General features: G+C 40.0%; 2 protein-coding genes across 2 annotated transcripts in view; one reads left to right on the top strand and one right to left on the bottom strand.

Annotated features, from left to right (window-relative positions):
- Window positions 1–1,186: 1,186 nt before the first annotated feature.
- Window positions 1,187–9,747, bottom strand: AHSA1 (activator of HSP90 ATPase activity 1). Its single transcript, XM_069092313.1, has 9 exons — window positions 9,515–9,747; window positions 7,351–7,541; window positions 6,339–6,421; window positions 5,718–5,835; window positions 4,937–5,025; window positions 3,506–3,634; window positions 2,327–2,428; window positions 1,887–1,938; window positions 1,187–1,586 (listed from the first exon to the last, which is right to left on the bottom strand). Exons 1-9 carry the CDS (start codon window positions 9,592–9,594, stop codon window positions 1,414–1,416), a joined length of 1,017 nt encoding a protein of 338 aa, XP_068948414.1. The 5' UTR covers window positions 9,595–9,747; the 3' UTR covers window positions 1,187–1,413.
- Window positions 9,748–10,249: 502 nt separating this feature from the next.
- Window positions 10,250–25,916, top strand: part of VIPAS39 (VPS33B interacting protein, apical-basolateral polarity regulator, spe-39 homolog) — a 38,642-nt gene continuing 22,975 nt past the window's right edge. Inside the window, exons 1-3 of the mRNA XM_069092312.1 lie at window positions 10,250–10,455; window positions 15,504–15,596; window positions 24,701–24,800. Of these exons, the coding sequence (XP_068948413.1) occupies window positions 15,504–15,596; window positions 24,701–24,800 (193 nt within the window). The 5' untranslated portion in view covers window positions 10,250–10,455. The remainder of the gene's footprint in view (window positions 10,456–15,503; window positions 15,597–24,700; window positions 24,801–25,916) is intronic.

Genomic DNA, 25,916 nt, shown 5'->3' with positions numbered 1-25,916 from the left:
CAAAGAAATAGAAGCTAAAGAGAGACCATTTGTCCAGGGTCACAGAACTACATGGCAAACCCATTGACTTTGGAGTTAAAGGATTTGTATTCAGATTATAGCTCTGCCACAGTATACTACCCCTGTGACCTTTGTTGAGTGACATACTCTGTCCAGTGTGTTTGGATTGTGTGGCCTCTACGGTCCCTCCCAAGCTTTAAACCTGATTCCATGCCTCCTACTCCAGCAAGGTTACCACAATGTCATAATACTTTCTAAGGAATTCAAGCCTAAAAACATTGTTTGAGGTCTGAATCTTGAGCTTCTCTTAAAAACTGAGACTCTGGCTTACTTTGAGGCCTTGGCCACCAGCATTATGGTTTTTGTACAGGAAGAAATATTTTCATGAGAGTCTGGGTTTTTTCAAGTGTTTAGTACCAGGTACTGTATCCACAGGTTTTAAAAACAAGAGAAAAATCCTATTTCCCTCATCAAAGCACCAAGAATTCAACAAATACCAAGTGATAATTTGGATGCAAAAACCAAAAAATGTAGTAGTTCCTGCTCTCAAAGAGCTTAGTGATGCCTGATCAACTAGTGACATGGAAATAATCCAAATGATAAATCTGAATCCTCCATGTATTCCTCATTCCTCCCATTCCATGGAATAAGAGAGGAGGGGAGAAATGTTTTACTTGTTAACATCATTGAAAATGGAGCTTAGATTGGCAATCAAATGTTTTGGGGCCAGAAAGGGAAAGCACTTGGTATCTGGTCACCCCTAGATGTAAGGTCAAGGCAGAATAGTATACAACAGTAAGGCCATCGAACTGCTAATCCAGGTATGGATTAGGCCCAATTTTGCTACTAACTTTATTATGTGAATTTCAGGACATGACTTATTAGAACAGTCTGATTAACTTTCTAGCACTGTGATTCTTCTTATATTCAGCTGTTGTGTTCTAGAGCACTATTAAGGAAACAAATGGGTTTTATTTGGCTTGTAGGAAGCAGTCTCTCCCCAAACCCAAACAGCACACCTCCAAACTATTCCACTGGTGGAACATACACAGATGGTATATATGATCAGAAACAAACTCCTCCCAGCTTACTTTCCTCAATTCCAAATCCAAAGAAAACCAGCTGCCTTTACTGAAATTCTTCATCCCATAGCTCCAAGCTCAGATATGGACACTGCTTCCACATGTTTGTTTTTTTAAGTTATGTTTATTTAGCGTATGTACACATAAAAGAGAATTCACTGTCTGATCCCACCCAGCAGAAAACATGCACAAACCCATGGTATATGAATGGGGAGGGGGCCTGAGCCCCACAGTAGTGGTTGGGATGGTGCAATCCTGCCAGTCACAGCTGCAGGACAGTAGAGAGCTGGACTGAGCTGCTGGGTGGGACATGGCCCTGTAGAAGTTAACATTAGAATAAGCGTGCGCCATAGCCAAAGGTCTGTTTGATGCTCTCAAAGTAGTACCGCTGCCATCCCTGTCTTGTCCGTTCCTCCTCTGGTGATGGGATGCCTTTGCCCTCCATGAGAAGCTCTGTCTCTCCATCTTTGTCAATAAAGGTCAAGGTAATGGTAGCAAAGTGTCCTGGGGAGGAGTCAAATAGTCATTAGGACTTCAAATTTCACTCTGAAATCTCATCTGAAGAAATTCCTCAAGTCCCTCTCCCTTAACACTGCTTTTCAGCCTGAGAAGTTTAGATTTTTCTAGTAGGAATTAACTGCAGATTCTATGTGGGAAATGGTTGCATATAAACTTGTCCCAAGCTCAGAACTGATCTGAGAATGTTACTACCTCAGGGATTCCCACAAACCACTTTAAGACCCAGTAAATCTCAATCGAATTGCTTAGTTTAGGGATACGTACAATAAAAGAAGGGACACTTACCATCGGGCCAAGACTTAAACCTCCATTTCATCACAATCTTGTTTTCAGGGACCTATAAGGGTAAAAGAAGTCAGTCTGGTCAAGACTTGCCTTCTGAATTAGCCTCTCTCAGCTGAAGTCATACATTGTTATCCAAGAAATTCTGCTGCTGAGAGCACAAAGAAGTTCATACAATGTGTTAACTTCTACAGTCCCTAAATTAGGTCCATTCAAACTGGATCAGATATAGTTTTAACATTGTAATCAGCCTTTGGCTACATTTTTCCTGTATCTGCATTTTGATCATGATACAAAGTTAAATAGCTATCCATTTAGAATGATCTAGCTTTAACTGTAACAAGAGGTTAAGGGTCCCAACTTTAACTCCAAAGGTTAGGAAAAGTGCTGTTCTTCTCATGGCACAGCTCTTGGAACAGGGTCTGGGCACAGGCAACACTCACCAGATCCAAGAACTCCCCGGTGACACTGCCATCCAACAAGTGGAACTTTCCCCCCTTATCTGCTTCTAACACAGCAGAAGCATGGGTGAAGGCCTGAACCATCTGTAAGGACAAGAGAAGAGGTGAGTAGTGGGGCCTGGGCTTTCCTAAGACCCAGCATTCATTCCATCAGTGATTCTTGGCCTCATTCAGTTCTTAGCTAGCTCATTTACAAAATTGGGCCTAATCCATACCTGGATTAGCAGTTAGAAGGCCTTACTGTTGTATATTATTCTGCCTTGACCTTACATCTAGGGGTGACCATATATCAAGTTCTTTCCCTTCCTGGCCCCAAAACATTTGATTGCCAATCTAAGCTCCATTTTCAATGATGTTAACAAGTAAAATATTTTTCCCCTCCTCTCTTATTCCATGGAATGGAGGAGTGAGGAATACATGGAGGATTCAGATTTGTCATTTGGATTATTTCCATATCACTAGTTGATCAGGCATCACTAAGCTCTCGGAGAGCAGGAACTACATTGTTTTTTTGCATACAATTTAGCCACAGGACCATAAATTATGCCTAAGTCCCCAGTCCTAGAGCTGGCTTCCCTCACTGTCATTAGACACAATGACCTCTGGCCAATCAGTTTCCACATCATCCTGTGAATGAGATCTAGGAGGCACATTCAGGCTGTAAGCAGACTCATTCTTTAATCCCTACTTCAGTCCTTTTTGAAATGACAGGTTATGCTTTATCTAGGCCTATTTAATCTCACAAAAGATCATAGGCCAGGTTTACATTATGTTTGGGATTTCTTTCTGGGTCCCTGACATCATTCAAAGGGGAAGAACTATTGAGTACCTAACTTTTTGTGTCATGGACTCCTTTGGCAGTCTGGTCAAACTCATGGACTCCTCAGAAGGTTTTTAAAAAAATAATTAATTAAAGGAAATGATAAATTTCAATGAGTTAAGTGAAAATAAAGATAGAATTTTTTTCCTACCCAGATCAAGAAACTCTTGTGTTAAGGCCTAAGATTCAGGCAGTAACTAAGCTAACAGTTCCCTGTTAACAGCAGTGCCTCTCTAGATGCTAAAAGGAGGAAGAACTGCTTTCTATAGAAATGTCAAGTCACTTGGAAAAACAGTTACAAAACGTAGGCATAAGCACTTTTGCTCAAACCTCGCACTCACCTCCTGGGTGACAAACACCCTGAAGAGCTCCTCTGCTGATGTTAAGAAAGTGTCCTTCAGGACGATCTTGCAGGTAGGAATCTTGACACCCACAGTTTTCGGCTGACTTGCCAAAGTACCAGGTCTGGCCTGTGGAATGGTGCCAATTATCAATTTGCTGACTAATGACTAATATAATCAGCCACTCATTTCTCTAATAACTCATTATGGTTTACAAAGCACTTTCCTCATAACTCTGTGGAATAGGCAGTGAGAAATAACAGCATTCCTATTTTAAAGAGACGCATGAAGGTTAATATACGACAGGGCCAAGGCTGATCATTTTTCCATTATATCCCAATACATATTTTGGGAAAAGCCCTAATAGACCTCCTACATACCTGAAACTGATCAATCTACATGACAGAGAATCTCTTAAGCTTACTTAAAGGAAATAAGAATCAAAGACAGATAGAGAGAGGGGCGGCCAGGTAGCACAGCGAGTAAGAGCACCGGCTCCAGTGTTGAGAAGACCTGGAGATCGAATCCCGGGCTCAGACACTTAGCACCCACCCAGAAACACCTGGCTGTGTAACCTTGAGCAAGCTGCTTAACCCCAATTGCTTAGGGGCGGCCAGGTGGCTCAGCGAGTAAGAGCACCAGCTCCAGTATCGGGATGACCTGTATCAAATCCCGGGCTCAGATACTCAGCACCACACCCAGAAATAACTGGCTGTGTAACCTTGAGAAAGTTACTTAACCCCAATTGCTTTAAAAAAAAAAAAAAAAAGGACAGATAGAGGAGGGTTTGAATTGTCAGGCACCTCTCTAGGAAGCATAAGCTTTTTAAATATTGTTACTCTCAGGCAAGGCTTTATGTTTAAAAAAAAAAAAACTTTTCTACTTATAATGTTTAGAGTCATATTATTCAGACTATCCTTTATATACCCTCCAAGAACATCCTATGTACATGATCCTGGATCAAAAATCTGCTCAACTGTGACACCTTTAAATTTCTTGGTGGAAAAGGGCAATAGTGAGAACATGAGATAATATGAAGATAAGGGCTTCACAGAGTTATCTAGTAGCCACAATAACAAATTAAGGGCTGCTTGGAAGAGACATACAGTGGAAGCCATAATGAGTAACTCTGTGCCAACATGGCTAGTGCTGAATGAAATTGTGGGTCCTCGGTGAGTTTTGCACATCCCAGAAACCTGTAAAATAAGGCTACTTCAGACTGTTCAAAGCTTCCGCTGCTTCCAGTTTGTAAACACTTTATATTTGCAGTGGAGGGGAAAAGAGACACAACATATCTATATCATGTTTATTTTTATTCATTTAAAAGACAAGTCTTCCTTCAGAGAGAGCCAAGTAGCTGTGTAGTTCTTGACACCCCTCATTTCCCTGGCTTGCTCTCAAGTGTTGCCATACAGAGAAAGTGCCACTTACTTTGGACTCCTCAGCTTTCACTGGCAGCTGGGGGGCTGGATCTACTGTCTCGCCATTCAGAGTAGGTAAGATCATGCCCTGCGTGAATTCTGCAAAGACAGAATCCCAGCCACAGGGTTACTTCCTAGCAAGTTTGAGGCATTTGTTCTGGGTACTATATAGAAGGAACTAATCCTACCGGGAGGTAATGAACAGAAAAACTTTCTAAACAGACACGAGTTTCAAATATAAATATTTGAAACCCCTCATAACACTGTTCAGCCAACAAATTTGAGCAAAAACTTCATAGGCCAAATAACAACTAACACTTTTTTCAGAGAGACAAATGGTGACATTAAGTATAATGTGCTCCTGTATATAGAGCTGTAAAGGGAAGAGAAGATAGTTAATCTCAACTTTAATCTGTACTGGGATCTATGTATTGTATAACATAATGTGTCAAACTGTACTTGTTTTAAGTGAGCTCGGTCCCCAAGTATGACATGTGAATTCTCTACAGTGTGTTCTGTAGCTTGGTTCTCTGTTGTAACAAAAATGCCTGTGGTCTGGTATAGAAAGTGTCCAAAAAGCAACATGCTGATCTAATACCCAGTTCTGATAGGAACATATATAGCACCTTAATTATTCTAAAATTGTAAGAAGGGGGTGCTACACCTTTAGATCTCTTATCTCCTGAGCCCCCCAAAAATTAACAGCCCTGAGACAGACAAATGGGCAAAGAGCTCTTAGTTCTTAATCCTCAAACAAAACAGATACAAGAGTGGCCTGTCCAAACACATACCTGTTTTAAGAGTCCTGATATAAGTTTCTACTGCATTTCGGATCTTTGTCGCACCTTCTTTCTTCATTAAGGCCAACAGGGTTGTGTCAGGCTCATCTTTGGCAAGGCTCACACTAACCTGAGTGGAGAACCAGACTGTCAATAACCTTATAGGCTTAAGCAAAAATCCTCTTACCTTTAGTGCTAGATGTAGAAGTTAGGCAGTTGCATGATTACAGACCACATTTTCAAAGAAAACACATAAAAAGTCCATTTGAAAAATTCCTTCAAAGGTCTTTTTCTGTCAAAGCAATGATGGACATGGACAGCTTTAGAAACCAAAAGTCTTCCATTGAATAAAATTAATTCAGTGGAATAGAGTATGAGAAGAATCTACAATATGATTAAGGCTAAGTTGCTTTGTAAGAACTCAACTAACCTAAGTTTTGGAAATGGTCACGTGGTAGAATGAGACTCAGAATACCTGGCTCAATCCTGTATTAATCTTAATTATGTCATTTCTTTCAAAGGAAGGAAAGAGGGAAGGGGGCAAAGAAAGGAATAAAGAAAAAAAGAGAGGGAAAGAGGGAGGGAGAGAGGAAAGAAGCAAGTTTTAGAGATGAACGACCAGAAAAAGCAAACCTCCACTTCATTGACGTCATTTTCATCCGACAAGTTGGGGATCTCCACGTGTCCCTTGTATTTCACTCCTGACTTAGAAGTACCTGCCAACAAGATTTTGGTCTGTCAAACCCTTTTGCTTCCTTCCTTAGCTAGCAGAGGTCACTGCCACTGATAGGCCCCATTAATTCTAGTTACTATCAGTGAGACTAAAATCTGAGATTTTATGGATTACTTTGCCCAACTCCTTAGTTTAACAGGGATTGTCTTGTGTTCCCACCTTTACTTGAGATATTTGATTTCTTAACTTTATTAGACTCTCAATTTCATTAGGAAACTGCTAGGGAAACTCCTTTTAGTAAAGCAAACCTACATTTGCTCTGCCTCAGTTAGTTTAGAGTTGCTCAAGGCACTCAGAGATAAGTGACTTGCACATATTCATACAGTTAGTACATCAAAGGCAAGATTTATACCAGGTCTTCCTGACATCTGGGACAGTTCTTTATTTATTATGTCATGTTGCCTCTCTAGAGTTATCACAAAAGAGGGGTCAGGGCCAAGCCAATTATGATTATGACCACAAACAAATATCCTTCACTGAAAATATCGAAGGGGGCACTGTGGAGAAATATAAGTGAAGACCTTGATGAGAATTAAGATTTTTCCAAATGTCCAGGAGGCTAGGAATAACACAAGTGAAATTGGTCTATATCATTTTAGAGGCAGATGTGCTTAACTGCCTGAAAGAACCTGGGGGATGCTCTAAAAAAATACAACGGGTTCACTCATTGACAAGTCACAGAGGTTACAGAATATAGGGCTAAGACAACTAATACTTCTTGCACAAAGCTTCAAGGCAGCATGTATTCCTTTCCTTTCTCAGAGATAGTTTCAGCTTGTCACAGGCAGCCATTTGATAAATATTTACCAAGTGACAGCTATGCACAAAGTACTGTGTTAGGTACTGGAGTCATTGGCATTTAAAGTGAAGTGCAGACACCCTTATCCTGCCAGAAAGCTGGCATGGACCCACCTGTCCAGTTAAGTTTGATGGTCCACTCATAGAAGAAGATGAGTTTGCCTTTCCGATTGTTGATTGATGCCTCTCCATCAAGCTTGCTCACTTCTGTCACCTCACAGTTGCCCTCCTCGCCTTGAACTTGGATTGCCAGAAACAGGGATTTCAGCTTATCAGTGGACCAGTTTGAAGCATCCCTCTCAGTCCTAGAAAGTGAAACATAACCAAGGAACTCTCTTCACAGCAGCTGTCTAAAATCCACCCACTGTATGAAAAAGGCTCCTGGCTAAGGTTGGGCAAAGCTACTGAGTGGGAATCTTCTGCTTGTCCAATGGAAAGAGAGGACAGGGTAAAAAAAATGCATGAACATCGGCATGATGTGAAAACTATGACCAGTAGCTCCAGTTCAGGAGTGTTGCTTTCAGAAGGGGGAAGAAGCAGAAGGGTGATAGTCAACATTTTGATAATTCCCGTATAGGACAAAGAGTATGCAGTCTTTTACAAAACACAATAAGTGATTTACATACATTATCACTTGATATTAAAAACTCTGATGTAAGTACAATACTCCAGTTTTGCAGATAAGTAAACTAAGGTTCAAAGAAGTTAAATTACTTATCAAGTGATCCAGCTACTAAATACCAAGGAATTGAATTCCAATAAACCCAGGACCTTCCTGACTCCAAGTGAAGCATTTAATCCAATACTACACCCTTCTCCCTCATCTACAAAGGCGCTACTTATTGTGATTCCACTTATTATCATGTGCTCTGATAAGAGGAACCTAACACTCAACTGATCCCCCTCATGATCAAGAGTAAGAATTTGTAAGACATTTACTAGAATTAGAAGTACAATTTGTGGTTATAGTATTTAATAAAGTAACTGGTCAATTCAAGTCCTGAACCAGAAAAAGATCTGTACTCAAAGCAATAGGAATCCCTGCATCAAAACTTGTAATTAGGAAATATTTAACAAAATAAGTAAAAATACAATACAAAGAAGATAATGTTAGCTTATGGTTTTTTGGAAGTCAATATGAGCCTGAGGGGATCTATTTTTTTGGAGTTGATATCACAGTTAAAGGTAGCTGGGGGATGTTCTAAAAAAGCAACTGGTTCACTCACTTTCAAAGTAACAGAGATTATAGAATATAGGGCTAATACAACGAATACTCCTGGTATATAGCTTCAAGGAAGCACATGTTCCTTTCATCTACAGGTCAAAGAGCAACCAATTTAAAAAGAAACAAAAATCCATTTGGCATCTTTGAAACAAGGGGGTATGAACACAATGGTTTAAATACAACACTAAAAACTCATGCAATTCAACAAGTATTTGAGCACCTATGTTGTAGTAGCAGTAGTAGCGGTAGGTGCTAAGGTGGGGATACTAGGAAGCCTTTGTCATTTATTCAATTCGCCAAATCTTTTAGTAGTAACCATAAGACACAACCACAAAAAACTAAAACAAGGCACAAGAATTCAACAGAGGGAAAGAACGTCAATACCTTTTGAGGGTGTGTGTGCATGACAAAGGAGGGGAGAAGAGGAGCGCTCATTTAAGGCTGCCTGAAGGAAATGACATTAGAGCTAGGCCTCGGGAGGGAGAAGAAACTCCAGGAACAACTGTAAAGCCCGGATCACTCGGAGGCCACTGGTTACCTAGCAAAGGACTCGCAACACCTCACCACCACGAGCCTGCCCAGCCCAGCAGCCGTGGCCCGCCTCCCTCCGCAAAGGACTTTCGGGTCCTTTAGAGGGACGAGAAAGGAGGTAACCGCAGACCCGGGGACCCCCCTCCCCCACCTCGCCACAATCCCCCGGGGGTGTTCTCTCCGGCTGACCCCATCCCCTTCGCCAGGACTCTTGGGTTTGCGCCTTCCCAACACGTGCGGGGAGGAAAACGTGCGTCCCCCGTAACTCGGCCCTGCGGGCGCTCCGAAATAAAAGCGGGCCGGGCCGGAGCTGCCGGACCCCGGCTTTCCAGAGGAGGGTGATTTGTCCGGGGCCCAGGCGGGCACTTTCTCTAGGGGGTCACGCTTTGCCCAGAGGGCACCTCCTTCCCCCTCCCGCCTCCATCATCCCCCAGCTCCGCGAGCAGCAGAGCCGCCGTGCAGAGCTCCGCTCCGGGGCCACCCAGGCCCTGGCTCAGGCCACTTCTTCTTCCTTCCACTTACCAGTGCCAGTTATTGACGTTAGTAGCGTCTGCCCGCTCCTCCACGATCCAGCGTGGGTCACCCTCGCCCCACTTTGCCATCTGGTCTCCGATTCTGCCGCCGAAGGCTCCCGCACGGCCCCGGCCGCAGCCGCCCGGCAGCGCCTGGAAATTACTAGAAGCGGGCGCAGCGCCTCCCGGCTCGCTTTTCCCTCCACCTTCCCCCCCCCCCCCCCCCCCCCCCGCCCCCCCCCCCCCCGCTCGCTTTTTCCCCCCCCCTCCCCCCCCCCCACCCCAACCCAACCTTCTCCGCTCCCCTTCGCAAGCTTCCGGATCCTCCTCTTCTTTCTCCTCCTCCTCCTCCTCCTTCGTCTTACTTCCACCATGTACTTCCGCTCTAACTTTCCGCAGAATACGCGCCCCCGATTCTCAGGGTTCCGGCTCCCTCCCCACTTGTTAAGCCGCCCCCCCTCCCCCCCTCACGACTAGGGCATAGCTGCAACTATATACGGGGAAGGACCGCTGGACCGCCTATCCACGCTTCGCGTCGGAAACCTATAGCTCTTCGACATGCCTCCCCCACTCAATGCGGAGAGAAAACAGGAAGCTTTGCTCGCGAGGCTCTCTGGGAGTTGTAGTTTTTGTTTAACCGCCCATTCGATGACCGGCGGAAGGAGGCGCTGGGAAATAAGGAAGTGTCCCGAGCCCACCCGCCCTTGCGCAAGTATGTTTCTGGGCGTTGTAGTCCGCAGGACAAAAGTCGAGGGCGAGTCGGTAAAAGGAGGGGGGAAGAGGAGAACGACAACTTCCAGCATGCCGTGCGGCCGGACCCCCCTCCCTAGACGATTGTCTAGGCCCTCTTCCCTTTACCTCTCGGCTGCGCTGTGTGACGGGAAAGGCTCGGCGAGCTGAGGTTGAGTGACTGCCGCTGAGTCCTGAGAGGGAGGGGCTGATGCGGAAGAGGTAAGGGGTACTGGCTGCCCCTCGTCCCCCTCGCCCTGCCCTCCCCCCACTAGCCACGGCGCGAACATTCCCTGGCCCCCTCCTCAAACCGACGGCCCCTCCCTTCATGTTCCTCTGGGGGGCCCCCAGCCTGCCCTCTCTCCTGCCAACCTAGGTGTCTGGGGAAGAGGAGAGAAAGAGGGATGCTGAGCGTCCCCCCCGCCGCAAGATCTGTCCCTTCCTCCCCCCCAGTATGCGCCCCACTCTGAGCTTTCCCCCTTCCTACTCCTGGCTCCTGCAGGCGGATGGGGACGCGACCTCTTTGCTAGTTGTCTAGGGACGAGGCAGAGGCCGGGTGTGGGGGGCAGTCATTAGGTGACAGAGTGGATGGAGCCTAGAGTCGGGAAGACCTGAGTTCAAATGCAGCCTCAGACTCTCAGCTGTGTGGCCCTGAGCAAGCCATGTCACCTCTTTTTGACTCAGTTTCTTCATCTGTAACATGGGGATCATAATAGCACCTACCCCCCAGGGCTATCGTGAGGATAAAGCGATTTTCGAGCACCAGGTGAATACTTTAGTATTTGCAAATACTTTGTTTAACCCTGGCCAAAATCCTGGGAGGTTAAGTACTGTTATTCCCATTTTACTGAAGAGGAAACTGACCCAGATAGATAAAAGGTTAAGTGTCTTGAAGGCTAATTTGAATGTAGGTTGTTTTGACTCCTGAGCCGGAGCACGGTTCCACTTACCTGCCTTTGCCTGCGGTTTGTAAACGTTGGATGTGAGATGCAAAGGTAGGTTTCTCCTCAGCTCCAAAGTCCAGTGCTGTTTCCACACTCTAGTGCAATGAAAAGGCCAGGAGACTGGAAGTCAAGATACGTGGGTTCTAGTCCTTGCCCTGTTGATTTAAGAAGGTTAAACGAATCTCCCCAAGCCTTACATCTTTCATGTATGTAAAATGGATTAGATGAATTCTAAGGTCCTTTTCTATGCTTAAGATTCACAGGATTTTATTTTTAAATGCTTTTTTAGTAGATTTTGCTAAACAAGTCACTTCCCAATGATTCCCACCCCCCATAAAACAACCTTTTTAAAAAATGTTTTTTTTTTTTACCCTCATCTCTATTTCCCAATATATTACTCCCTCTTCCTTTTTCCACAGGGCCATCTCTTTTAGTGGGAAATAGCAGTTCATCAAAACTAACCAACACATTGACCAAAGTGAACATTTTATGCAGTATTCCATGCCCCTGCAAAGAAGGAAAGCTGTGCATTCTTCTTTCTCTTCTTTGGGACCAAGCTTAGTCATAATTTCACAGCATTCAGTTTTAGTTGTTTTGTTCTTTTCATTCTTTCAATTTATGGTATTGTATCGTGTATTTTGTTTTCCTGCTTCTGCTTACTTTTATCTTTGTTGTTTAGTTTTTCAGTCTTATCCCACTTTTCATAACCCTGTTTGGGGTTTTCTTGGCAAGGATAATGGAATGGTTTGCCACTCTAGCACTTTTTTACAGATAAGGAAACTGAGGCAAACAAGGTTAAGTACTTTTCCCAGGGTCACACAGCTACTAAGTGTCTGAGCCCAGATTTTAACTCAGGAAGATGACTTTTCTGACTCCAGGCCCGGGACCCTATCCACTTTGCTACCTAGCTGCCCCATTACTTCACTTTACATCAATTCATATGAATCTTTACATGTTTCTCTTTATTCATTTTTTTTCTTTCATGTAATATTTCATTACATCCTCATGCCAGAATTGTCCATTCCACAATCAGGGAGCTTTGTTTCCAGTTCTTTGCTACTATAAAATCACTGCTATAAATATTTCGATATATGTGGTACCTTTTTATTATTACCCTCCTTAAGGGTATGGACATTTTAGTCCATTTCTCATTATAATTCCAAATTGCTTTCCAGAATGATCTACCGACACTGTATTAATATGTCTATCTGCACAGCCGCCAGCATTGACTATTTACATCTTATGTGATTTTTGCCAATTTACTAAGCATGAGGGGAAACCTCCGTTATTTTTATTTATATTTCTCTTATTATTAGTGATTTGGATTAGTTTACAGGATCTTAGAAGTAATAGTGGAAGGAATACACGATTTTGAGGTAGAGGATTTGAGTCACATTTGAATCCTGGCTCTTCTGTTTTCTATCATATGAACTTGGACAAATCATTTCTTTGAACCTCAGATTTATTGTCTGCAAAATGAGGGGTTGGACAAGTTCTCTGAGGGTTCTTTCAGCTCTAGATCTTGTAAACTCAAGAATTGAAAAGTGTGTTAGAGAGCTTGTGATGGACTTTAACAAGAAGTGCCCAGCTCCTTTTCTTGACTGAGATCCCTGGTCTAAATCCTTTTGTCACCATTGGAAAGAATTTTGTGTAGCTTCCCGTGAATTTTTTGTTGTGTTCTGAGACAGAAGCTTTATATTATTTTTATTATCTCTTCCAGATTCTTTTATTCTATTTATTTTATTTCTATTATTTTGCCCTTCTTTGTTATTTTACTGTGTCTTACTCTGTTGTCCTTCCATCCTTATCTTTCCACTTTGATTGGTATTGCGTTATACTGTCTTCATTTTAAATAGCTGCATCTCTGGTATCTCTGGTAGTATACCATTGTGCAGCTTCTAGACTCTCAAAAAAGTACTTATCAGTGAAATGACAGAAAATGAAAAGACTTTTAATCATAAGAGTGCAGGCTTTAGCTTCCCCTCAGTTTCCAAACTGTACCCACAGTGCATCCTTGGGACTCTTATAGTTTCACTTGCTAAACAAGCAATAGTTTTGATTTTTACCCAGAGTGCATATTAAGTTCCTGAAGTCAATTTAACTCCCAACAAATCCCTTATCAAGTTAGTGTAATTAGACCCTAAAATGCTTGTGGCTGTCAGAAAGCAGTTTCAGCTGGACTGATCATAACTTTCTACAAGCTTCACTTTGAAGAATGCTTCCTTAGAGGTGCTGTGGAAATGCCAAGTAAGAGGCAAGCAGAGTTGGATGTTCTTGGAGCTGCCGTTATTCCTTGCTTGTTAGTCTTGTTATATTTTTATTTATTTATTTTTTGCTCTTCAGCCTACAGTTATAGTTTCCCAAGAACCTTTTCAAGCCAAGTGCCATGAATGGTTTAGGTAGCATTGTGGACAAAACTTCCTGTTTGGGGATAAAACATTACTTTTTTGATGGGTACCTTTTTGGTGTACACCTTACCAATATAGCTTTTTAACATATCTTTTGCCATTCAAAAACCTGACTTCCCAAACATTTAGAGTACAATTGAAAGTAAATTAAATGGAATTGAACATTTTGGAACAATTAGGGAAGTACTATTTGCAAATTCATTCAGTTAACATGATTGCCTGGTTCATGCATTCGGAAAGAATTACCTATGGTAGCCTTCTTGTCCTTCCAGTCTGTACTCACTTAGCATTTATTTACTGTCTTTATTTTGTTTGTTTCTACCAGATTGGTGATTTTAGAAGTATTGGGAGCTTATGATGAGGAACTTCTCTCTCTATGCTGATCTGTGCCATTTTCTTTGCAATTTGCAGAATTTCCTGGGGGCGTTGAGAGGTTATAATTTGTTAGTGTCACACAGCCAGCATACAACAGAGGCAGGTCTTGAACCCAGGTCTTCTTGACTGCCTACTTGCTAGCCCTACGCCTTAGAGATTCTTTTTAGCTATATGTGTGTCTTTCTCCTAAAGTTGAATGTAAGCTCCTTAAGATTATTTCCTCTTTGTATTTCTCTCAGAACCTATCAGAGCATCTTGCATGTAGTAGATAATTGGCCAGTATCTCCTGTTTGATGAAATAGTTGTGGTATTGTGTAGAGCACTGGCCCTGTAGAGGACCCATATTCATATCCAGCTATGACATTTGTGTAACCCTCAACAAAGTCACCTGACCTTTTTGGTTGTCAGTTTCCTCATCTGTAGAATGAGGACATTGGATTAGAATCTCATCTTAATAAAAGTTCTTAATAAAATAATAAAAATCAAATATAAGATAAATAAAATAGTCCTTAATAAAAATATTTCTTCTGTGAAGTTTAGATTCAGTCAAAGGGCTGCACTTGAGGACCTAGAGGGCCATATATGACCTCAAGGCCACAGGTTCCTTGCCCCTGGACTAGATAGCCTCAGAGGTCTCTGCCAGTCTAAAACCATGTGACCTTGGGCAAGTCACTTAACCTCTCTTAGTCTCATTTTCCTTATATGTAAAAAAGGGGTTAGCCTAGGTGGCCTCTGATCTGTATATCTCTGACCCTGTGATGAGTTAAAACTTAAGTGGATTGTATTATGTTTATGATGAAGAACCAGAGAATCATCTGTAAGTGACGGACTCAGAGATTTTGCCTTCAGGAATGGGAAAGGTAATAATACTAAAAATAACAAAAATTGCTAGGATTTATAGTGCTTTAAGGTTTGCAAAGTGCTTTACATATGTTAATTCATGTGATCTTTACAACAACCCCTGTGAGGTAGACACTATTATTATCCCCATTTGGAAAATGGGGAAGCTGAGATTAGGAGGGATAAAATGATTTGCTCAGAATCGAACAGCTATTAAGTGTCTGAGAGGGGATTTGAAGGCAGGTCTTTCTGACTCTTAAGTCATATATTTTATCTCTTCACCTTGTTACCTAGGTGCTCTAGGCAAGTGTATTTTTGCCAAGTTCTCTCATTTCACCTGCCTTCGGAGGATCAGGAGTTAAAAAACAAACAAACCTAGTGCTTTAGAGTAAATTTGGGGAAATCAGGGGTATGTGTATCTTTTTTTCCCCTTATGTAGTTTAAATCTAGATAATGCTTTAATGTTGACAAAGCACTTTCCTCACAAAAGCCCTGTTATGTTGCATAAGTATTATCATCTATATTTTACAATTTGCAATCATCTATATTTTATAATTTCCTTACAGAGGAAGTAAAATGGTCTCTAATAGCTAGCACAAGTTAAACCTTCAATAAAATTGCAGGACTTCTGACTACATTTGAAACATTCTTTCCATAGCACCAAGCTGCCTCTCTAAGAATGTTTCTTTTCTCTCTGCCCCAGATGAATCGGGCAAAAGTTGATGAGGAAGAGTACTGGCACAGCTCCAAGTTCAAGGCTTTCACATTTGATGATGATGATGATGAACTCTCCCAGGTAGGTTGCCAAGATCACAACAGACTTGGAAGCATAACTGTCCTTCTGACTGCTAGTCAGAAATTCACTCTATCAGCATTCTAACTGGTCTTACTCTTAAAACCATCTTCTTATAGAGGTTTCTGTTCAGTAACTAACTGTGTGATCTTGGACAGGTTAGAGTCTCAATTTTCTCATCTGTTAAAAGAGTTGAACTAAATGATTTCTGAAGTTTCTTCTAACCCTCATTGAATTCTATGAAATTCCCAGTCTGGAAGATGTTCAGGGTCATAAAATGTAGAAGACTTGGAGGAGAAGTGTTAGGAAAGAACTAATAGGAAGAAACAGGAAGAAAAAAGATCAACTTCTCTTTTTACATTTTTATCAATATTTAAACATTTTATATTTCCTACTGTATTCCACTCTCCACCCCCTCCCAGAAAGCCAACTTATAAAAAAGAATTAAAAAGAATAGTTAGAAAAAAAGATTAGCATATGAAAAAGGTACTGTTGTGTGGAGTGTACCATAGCCCTGGCCTCCCCTTCTACAGAGAAGCAGGGGCAGTGTCTTCTAATACCACTTTTTGGGACCCAATCTTGATCGTTACAATCTTGCACCATTCAGCTTCAGTTGCTTAGTTCTTTTTCTAAAAAAAGTGGGTATTTATTGCTATCTTTCATTTTTTACATTGCCTAGATTTCCCCTGTATCTCTCCCTTACTTGTTCCCTAGAGAATGATCATTTATAGTAAAGGTTCTAATTTTTAAGAAAAAGAAGCAGGAAAAGAGTCAAGAGACGTTTTACTTCTTCTTTGGGGCCAAACCTTATAATTTTGCAACTTTTTTTTGATCATTCTTTGGTTGTTCTCTCCAATTACATTTTTGTCATTGTGTAAGTACTTTTCTTAGCTCTACTTCACTTTGTCTCAGTTCATCTAAGCCCTTGCTTCTCTGTAGTCTTCATATTTGTCATTTCTTACAGCCCATTAATATTCTGTTCCTGTGCCACAATTTGTTGCTGATTTATCTACTTCATTTCTACTTCTTTGCTCCCCCCAAAAAGTGCCCTTGTAAATATTTTGCTGTGTGTAGGGGGTGTGAGATTGACCTCCTTTGGTATATGCCTAGGAGTAGAATTTATGAGTCAAAAGCTACGGACTTTTTAAATAACTTTCTTTGCAGAATATCAAATTGCTTTCCAAAATGGTTTAATGCATTCACAGTTCTACCGATGATGCAGTAAGTGCTATATTCCCACAGCCCTACCAGTGTTGACTATTTACATCTTTTGCCATCTTTGTCAATTCACTGGGTATCAGGTAAAACCCCTGGATTGTTTTGATTTGCATTTTCTTATAGTTAGTAATTTGGGGCATTGTCATATACCTGTTAATAGTTTGCGTTTCCTGTTTTGAGAACTGTTTTTATCCTTTGACCACTTTGGGGAATGGCTTTTGGTTTTACATATTTCTGTTAGTTTTCTATATGTTTGGATTGTTTTTCAGTCATGTCTGATTCTTCATGACCCCATTTGGGGTTTTCTTTTTTTTTTTTTTTTTGGAGGCAGGAGGGTTAAGTGACTTGCCCAAAGACACATGGCTAATACATGTTACATGTCTGAGGCCAGATTTGAACTCAGGTCCTCCTGACTCCAGGGCCAGTGCTCTATTCACTGCGCCACCTAGTTGTCCCTGGGTTTTTCTTGGCAAAGATACTGGAATGGTTTGCCCTTTCATTCTCCAGCTCATTTTACATATGAGAAAACTGAGGCAGACAGGGTTAAGTGACTTTCCCAGAGTTACACAGTTGGTAAGTGTCTGAGGCCAGATTTAAACTCAGGAAGATGAGTCTTCTAGACTCCTGGCCCAGCATACTATCCATTATGCCACCATAGCCCTATATGTTTGGATATTAAACCCTTACTAGAAATATTTGATAAAAAAAGTTTTCTTTCTCAGGCAGCCACTTCTCTCCATATCCTATTTGCACTTATTTTGTTCACATAGAATAATTTTCTTTCTTAAGAAAAAATATTTACCAGTATCAAATATGAAAAGGGTGAATTCACCACCAATGAAGAGGAAATAAAACAATAATTAGGAATTATTTTGCCCAATTGTATGCCCATAAATTTGACAATCTTAGTGAAATGGATGAATATTTACAAAAATATAAATTGCCCAGATTAACAGAAGAGAAGTAAAATACTTAAATAACCCCATCTCAGAAAAAGAAATTTACCAAGCTGTCAATGAACTCCCTAGGAAAAAATCTCCAGGGCCAGGTATATTTACAAGCAAATTCTATCAGAATAGAACAATTAATTCCAGTACTATATAGACTATTTGGGAAAATTGGTGGAGTCCTACCAAATTCTTTTTATGATACAAATATGGTACTGATACTTAAACTGGGAAGAGTCAAAATAGAGAAAGAAAATTATAGACAATTTTCCTAATGAGTACAGATGCAAAACTTTTAAATAAAATATTAGCAAAAAGAGTACAGCAACTTACCATGAGAATAATACAGTTTGATCAGGTAGTATTTATACCAGGAAAGCATAATTGACTATATCAACAACAAAACTAACAGAAACCGTATGATTATCTCAATAGATGCAGAAAAAACTTTTGACAAAATCCAACATCCATTCCTATTAAAAACACTAGAGAGCATAGGAATAAATGGAGCCTTCCTTAAAATGATAAGTAGCATCTACCTAAAACCATTAGGAAGCATAATGAGGATAAGCTAGATGTGTTTCCAGTAAGATTCGGGGTGAAAACATTATCACCGCTGTTATTCAATATGGTGCTAGAAATGTTAGGTTTAGCAATAGGAGAAAAAAAAGAAATTGAAGGAATTTGATTAGGCAGAGAAGAAACTAAGTCAGCATTCTTTGCAGATGATATGATGATATACTTAGAGAATCAAGTAAAAAACTACTTGAAATAATAAGCAACTTTAGCACAGTTGCAGGATACAAAATAAACACACACAAATCATCTGCATTCCTATATGTTACTGACAAAGCCCAACAGCAAGAGAGAGAGAAATTCCATTTAAAGTTACTATAGACATTATAAAATATTTGGGAGTTCACCTGCCAAGTCAAACCCAGGAACTATATGTACACAATTACAAAACACTTTTCACACAAATAAAGTCAGATCTAATTAATTGGAGAAACATCAGTTGCTCATGGGTAGGCTAAGCTAATATAATAAAAATGACAATTCTACCTAAATTATTTTGCTAATTCAGTGCCATGCCAGTCAAACACAAAAAATTATTTTATAGAACTAGAAGAAATAATATAAAAATCCATCTGGAAGAACAAAAGATCCAGAATATCAAGGGAATTAATAAAAAGAAATGTTAGGGAAGGTGGCCTAGCCATATCAGATCTTAAATTGTATTATAAAGCAGCAATCATCAAAACTACGTGGTATTGGTAAAGAAATAGAGGGGCAGGTCAGGGGAATAGACACAGTAGTCAGTGATTATAGCAGTCTACTGTTTGATAAACCCAAAGACCCCAGCTTCTGGGAAAAGAACTCACTATTTGACAAAAACTGCTGGAAAAACTGGAAAATAACATGGCAGAAACTGGGCATAGATCAATGTGTTACACCATATACCAAATTAAAGCCCAGGTAGGTGCATGATTTACATATAAAGGCTGATACTATAAACAAAGTAGGGGAGCAAGGTATAATTTCTGTCAGATTTATGGAGAATGGAGGGATTTAGGACCAAGCAATAGGTAGAGAACATTATGAAATGCAAAAAAGGATAATTTGGATTACATTAAATTGAAAAGTTTTTGCACAAAGCCAATGCAAGCAAGATTAGAAGGGAAGCAGAAAACTGAGAAAGAATTTTTACAGCAAGAGTCAATAAAGGCCTCATTTCTAAAATATATAGAGAACTGAGTCAAATTTGTAAAAATTCATTCCCCAGCTGATAAAATGGTTAAAGGATATGAGCAGGAAATATTCAGATGAAGAAATTAAAGCAATCTATAGTCAGATGGGAAAAAAAATCACTGTTGATTAGAGAGATGCAAATCAAAACAGCTCTGAACTGCCAAATCACAACTATCAGATTGGCTAACATGACAAAACAGGAAAATGACAAATGTTGGAGGAGATGTGGGAAAGTTGGACCACTGATTCATTGTTGGTGGAGCTGTGAGATGATTCAACCATTGTAGAGAACAATTTGGAACTGTGCCCAAAGGGCTATAAAAATTTGCATACCCTTTGACCCAGCAATACCATTTCAAGGGCTGTATTCCAAAGAGGTCATAAAAATGGGAAAAGGACCCACGTGTACAAAAATATTTATAGCAGCTCTCTTTTTGTGATGGGCAAGAAGTGGAAATTGAGGGGATGTTCATCGATTGGGGAAAGGTAGAACAAATTGTAGTATAGGAATTTAATGAAATACTATTGTGCTATAAGAAATGTTAAATGGGGGAACTTCAGAAAAACCTGGAAAGACTTATATGAACTGATGCTGAGTAAAGTGAGCAGAACCAAGAGAACATTGTACACAGTAACAGCCACAATGTAATTGGATTGATTTTGACACACTTAGCCCTTCCCAGCAATGCAAGGACCTAAAACAATTCCAAAGTTCTCATGATGGATAATGCCATTCACATTCAGAGAAAGAACTATGGAGTCTGAATGCAGATCGAAGCAGACTATTTTATTTTTTTGTTTGTTTTTTTTTCTTTCTCATGGTTTCACCCATTTATTATAATTCTTCTAAACAACATGACTAAGGTGAAAATATGTTTAATAAGAATTATGTAGAGCCTATATCAGATTGCTTGTTATCTTGGGGAGGGAGGGGAAGAAAATTTAAAACTTACGAAAGGGAATGTTGAAAACTAAAAATAAATAAATTAACTTTAAAAAAGGAAAAAAAAACTATTGAACTAAACAAACAAGAAAAGGATCTCAAGTTCCTCATTTAAATGGATTTATTCTTATTCTTGAGTGAGAATTAAATTCAGTCAGCATTTGTAAGCATCTTCTTTGTGTAAGGCACTGTGCAAGGGATAGAAATCCAAAGTAAAACAATAATCCTTGTTTTCAATGAGCATACATTCTAATAAGGGGATGTAAGATATATACAGTTAGGTGTGTCACTGGTAGTCCGGTGTAAACATGATAAGCACTAATAACTTGGAGGATCAGAAAAGATTTCACCCAGGAGTTGCTCTGGAAATAAGCTAAATAATGTAAGGAACAGGAAAAACAGACTGGAGTGTATTCTAGGCATGAGAGACAATTGGAGATCGAGTGCTGAATTTGGGGACTGGCTAGTAGGATACTTTGTTTAGATTGTTGTTTACATAGAGGGAAATGAAATGAAATTAGATAAAGATAGATTGAATACAGAGGAAGTTGAATTTTTCTTAAGAGACAGTAGGGACCCACTGAAGTGTTTTGAGTAGGCCAATGACTTAGACCTGTGGCTTAGAAATATAATTTCGGTAATTGGATGGGTTGGAGGAAGAAAGGAACTGAAAGTAGGAAGCACAGTTATGAGGCTATTACAATAATCCAAGCTAGAGATGATGAAAATCTGAATTAGGGTATTGGCTATGTGAGTAAAGAGAAAAGGATGGATGTGTGATATATCGTAGAAATATAATCAACAGGATTTTGCAACTGATTAGTTATGGGGGAAAGTCAGTGAAGAATTGAGGTTCTGATCCTGGATAAGTGGAAGAATGATGATACATAATAGCATTAGGGGAAAAAATGTGTGTAAGGGAGAGAGAAGGGATCAGGGCAAAATATACTATTTTGGATATGTTGCCTTTGAAATCACTGTGATAATCCATGTGGAAATGTTTATACAGCAGGCATTTGGTGATTTGAGACTAGAGCTCAGGAAAGAGGTTAGGGTTATATGTATAGACTTGGGAGTTACTTGAATAGAGATAATAATTGAGCCCATGCTGATGAGATCCCTGAGAGTGAGAGATAGAAGACCCAGAGGGTTACAGTAAAAGAAAAAAGAAGTTTCAAGAGGAATGGGCAGAGGGAAGAATGGAAAAATAGGATATTATGATCAGAAGAGAATTTCAGACTTGTGGATCATGGAAGCATCATCTTTTTTTGTGATTTAATATTTTGTTTTGCCCAAATACATGTAAAAACAAAATGTAGCATTCTTTTTTTTTTTTTTCAATTTTTAGTTCCAAATTACCTCCCTTTCTCCCCCTCCTCTGAATTGAGAAGGCAAGCAATTTGATATATATGGGCAGTCATGCAAAATGTTTATTTCTGCATTAGTCATGTTATGGAAAAAACACTGACCAAAACAAACAAAAGAAAAATAAAGTAAATAGGAACACTAATGTATTCTTGTTGGAGTTGTGAACTGATCTAGCCATTCTGGAGAACAATTTGGAACTATGCCCAAAGGGCTACAAAAACATGCATACCCTTTGACCCAGCTTCTAGGTCTGTATCCCAAAGAGATCATAAAAATGGGAAAAGGGCCCACATGTACAAAAATATTTATAGCAGCTCTTTTTTGTGATGACAAAGAATTGGAAATTGAGGGGATGTCCATCTGTTGGGGAATGACAACAAGTTATGGTATATGGATTTAATGGAATACTATTGTGCTATAAGAAATGTTGAAAAGGGGGACTTCAGAAAAACCTGGAAAGACTTATATGAGCTGATACTGAGTAAAATGAGCAGAACCAGGACAACATGGTACACAGTAACAGCCCTATTGTGCGATGACTGACTTTGATAGACTTAGCTCTTCTCAGCAGTGGAAGGATCTAAGACAAGTCCAGATAGACTCACAATGGAAAATGCTGTCCATATCCAGAGAAAGAACTTTGGAGACTGAATGCAGTTGGAAGCATACTCTTTGCTCTCCTTTTCTTTTGTTGTTTTGTTTCTTCTCTTTCATGGTTCCTCCCATTATGTTCTGATTCTTCTTTACATCATGACTAATGTGAAAATATTTTTAATATGAATGTATAAGTAGAGTCTGTGTTGTATTGCACACTCTTTTGGGGAGGGGGGAGGAGGAGGAAGAGAGAATTTAAAACTCAAAATCTTATGGAAGTGAATGTTTAAAACTAAAAATAAATAAATTATTTAAAAACAAGAAAAAGAAAGTAAAGACAAAGTTTGCTTTGACCTACATACAAACTCCATCAGTTATTTTTCTGGAGGTGGAGAACATTTTTCATCTTAAGTCCTTTGGAATTATATTGTATTGGTGAGAATAGTTAAGTCATTCACAGTTGATCATAGTACAATATTGCTGTTACTGTGTACAATGTTCTTCTGGTTCTACTCTTTTCACCTTGCATCAGTTCATGTAAATTTTTCCTGGTTTTTCTGAGAGCATTCTGCTCAACATTTCTTATAGCACAATAGTATTCCATCATAAGTGTATACAAAAACTTGTTCAGCCATTCCCCAGCTGATGGACACCCCCTCAATTTCTAATTCTTTGCCTTTATTAAAAAAGAGCTGCTAGATTGCAAGCCATCTGGGGGAGAAGGGAGGAGAGAAATGAAAGGAGAGAAAATTTAAAACTTATAGAAGTAAATTTTGAAAACTAAAAATAAAAATAGCTGCTGTAAGTGTTTTTGTACCTATAGGTCTTTTCTTCTTTTTTTTTTTCCTAAATCATTGGGATATAGACCTAGTACTGCTGTTGCTTGGACAATGGGTATGCATAGTTTTATAGCCCTTTGGGCATAGCTCCACATTATTTGACAGAATGGTTAAATCAGTATACAACTTCACCAACAGTGCATTAGTGTTTCAATTTTCCTACTTCTACCCCAACATTTGTCATTTTCCATTTCTGTTATCTTAGCCAGTTTGATAGGTAATAGCTCAAAGTTGTTTTAGTTTGCATTTCTTTAATCAATAGTGATATAGAGCATTTTTCGTATGATTATAGATAGCTTTGATTACTTTGAAAACTGCCTGTTTCTATCCTTTGACCATTTATAAATTGAGGAATGGCTCCTATTTTTATAAATTTGACTCAGTTCTCTATATATTTGAGAAATGAGATCTTTATTAGAGAAGATTGCTGTAAATTTTCTGGCACCATTTATTGATGGTAATATTTCAAGATATCTTCATGTGTATCTGAAGTGGCATGAAGATAAAAGTGCTAAAAGTTAAGAAGACTGATGAATTGAGAGGCTGGGGTGTTCAAAGGAATATGCAGATGTGTTTTGAAGTCCCTTTAGATGAGAGTAGGGATTGGGGTATAGAGGAAGACCTTAACCTAGGTATTGAACTCTTTGAGCTAGGAGCAAGAGTGATTTGGTGGCTAGAATGTTATATCAACAAGGATCTGGGCTGGGTGATGTAGGCAGAGTGGACCTCAAAAGAGAAGTTGCCAAGTGAAAGTGGTAGAGGGAGGATCATGCAGTGATCCTAAGAAGTTATTTGTCAGCTGCATGAGGAAAGGAACAGTCCATACTGGAGAGAGTGGTCAGGAATGCAGTTTCTTCCAGAGAGGCCAGATTTTCATGAACGAAATGGGAAGTGTATGAGAAGAAGCAGCAGCCTAGGGTGACAGTTTTTGCTAACAGCAGAACAGTTTCAGGAAGGCAATCCAGAAAGAATGGGCAGAGGAGGGGTAGTAACTGGATAGGATAAAAAAGTGGGGAATGGACCAAGGTTTTCATTTGAGTCTAATATGAGTTAAAAGATCAGCTTCACAAATAAAGGAGGAATATTATTAACGATGTCCTCTACATCTTACTAATGGAAAAACTTGCTGAATCTCCAAGAGGAACTTGGTCATATACCAAGTTACACAAACACAATTATAGCTTGAATTAGAACTTGAAAGCCCTTATAATTTCAAATTTATTCTATGAAACCTGAACTCTACTTCCTGTAATCAGTTCCCTTTGTCAGTTTTCTTTGTGAGCATTTTGGGTGTATTAAATGAAATTTTTTTAAAGTACTAATTATTCAGGCTTTTGGCTTTATGTCCCAAATTCCTCTGGTATCATCTTGCTAAATAAGTTTGGATGCTGATGGAGGGCAGTAGGAGGAAGAGGTGACTTGGATTCTCAGATTTCTGCCCATTTGCAGTTGAAGGAGTCCAAACGGGCGGTGAACAGCCTTCGGGACATTGTGGATGATGATGATGATGACCTGGAGAGGGTCAGCTGGAGTGGAGAACCTGTGGGAAGTAAGTAGAATATATACAAGGAGGTCATACCCAGGATTTATGTCTTTAATAGAAGACCTACCTGCTTAAACCAATCTCCCTCCTTCCCCTACCTTCTCTGTTTTCAAAATTTGGTTACTTTAAAAATCTTTCCTTGACTGGGGAACTAATAAAGAGACAGATGATCATAGGATAATAGATTTAGAACTGGAAGCAACCTTAAAGGCCTTCCAGTCCACCCTCTTCCTTTTATAGATGACGAAACTAAGATGTAAGAGAGGTTAAGTGACTTGCCCATGGTCATACAGCTTGTATGTGTGAGAAGCAGGATTTGAACCCAGGCCCTCCTGACTGGCAAGTTTCATACACACTACCTCTTTTAAGGTTCATGAAAGATGTAAAGAAGCTTTACATGAAAGTGCTTTTCTGTCTCCATTTTTTTTTTTAATTTGAGATTGGCTCTCCTTATCTTGCCCTGGCTAGAAGTGCAGTGGCCACTGACAAGCTAGATATCTGTGTTGATCAACATGGAAGCTTTAACCTCTTCATTTTTCCGACTTGGACTATTTCGCCCCTCTTAGACTACCTCTGCTCTTGGCAGCTTACCATATTGGTTTCTGACTTACAGTAGATACCTAGCCCGACTGTCGCTCAGAATTCCTGAGCCTCAGCCTTACCCTCTCCAGCAGCAGAGACTAGAAGATGTGCTACCATGCCCTGCCTGTCTACCTTTTTTTTTTTTTTGGCCTTTTGGAGGGCAGTTGGGGTGAAATGACTTGCAAGTTTTTGTGTTAAGTGTCTGAGGCCGGATTTGAACTTGGATCCTCTTGACTCCAGGGCCAGTGCTCACGCCACATAACCTCCTCGCATCTTCTTTTTAAAATATACATTTTTTATTGATGTCTTTGTTTTATTTTTGTATCACAGTTACTTCTCCATTTATCTCCCACCAAAATCCACTAAACCCTTTCTTGTAACAAATAAAAACAGTTCAGTAAAAGCAACAAAAAAAGCAAAGACCTCTGACAGTGTATGTGACATCCTTTATTCTCAGAAAGGCAAATTATTCATTCTTTGCTGTGTCTTGCACAGCTGTGCCTGTGAGCTGTGGTTATGAATGGATTCCCATAGATCTGT

The sequence above is a fragment of the Petaurus breviceps genome, unplaced genomic scaffold (genome assembly GCF_028583685.1).
Source record: "Petaurus breviceps papuanus isolate PSGF00001 unplaced genomic scaffold, PetGlider_PUasm1.0 189, whole genome shotgun sequence".
NCBI lineage: Eukaryota > Metazoa > Chordata > Mammalia > Diprotodontia > Petauridae > Petaurus > Petaurus breviceps.
This window is presented reverse-complemented; position numbering and strand designations above follow the sequence as displayed.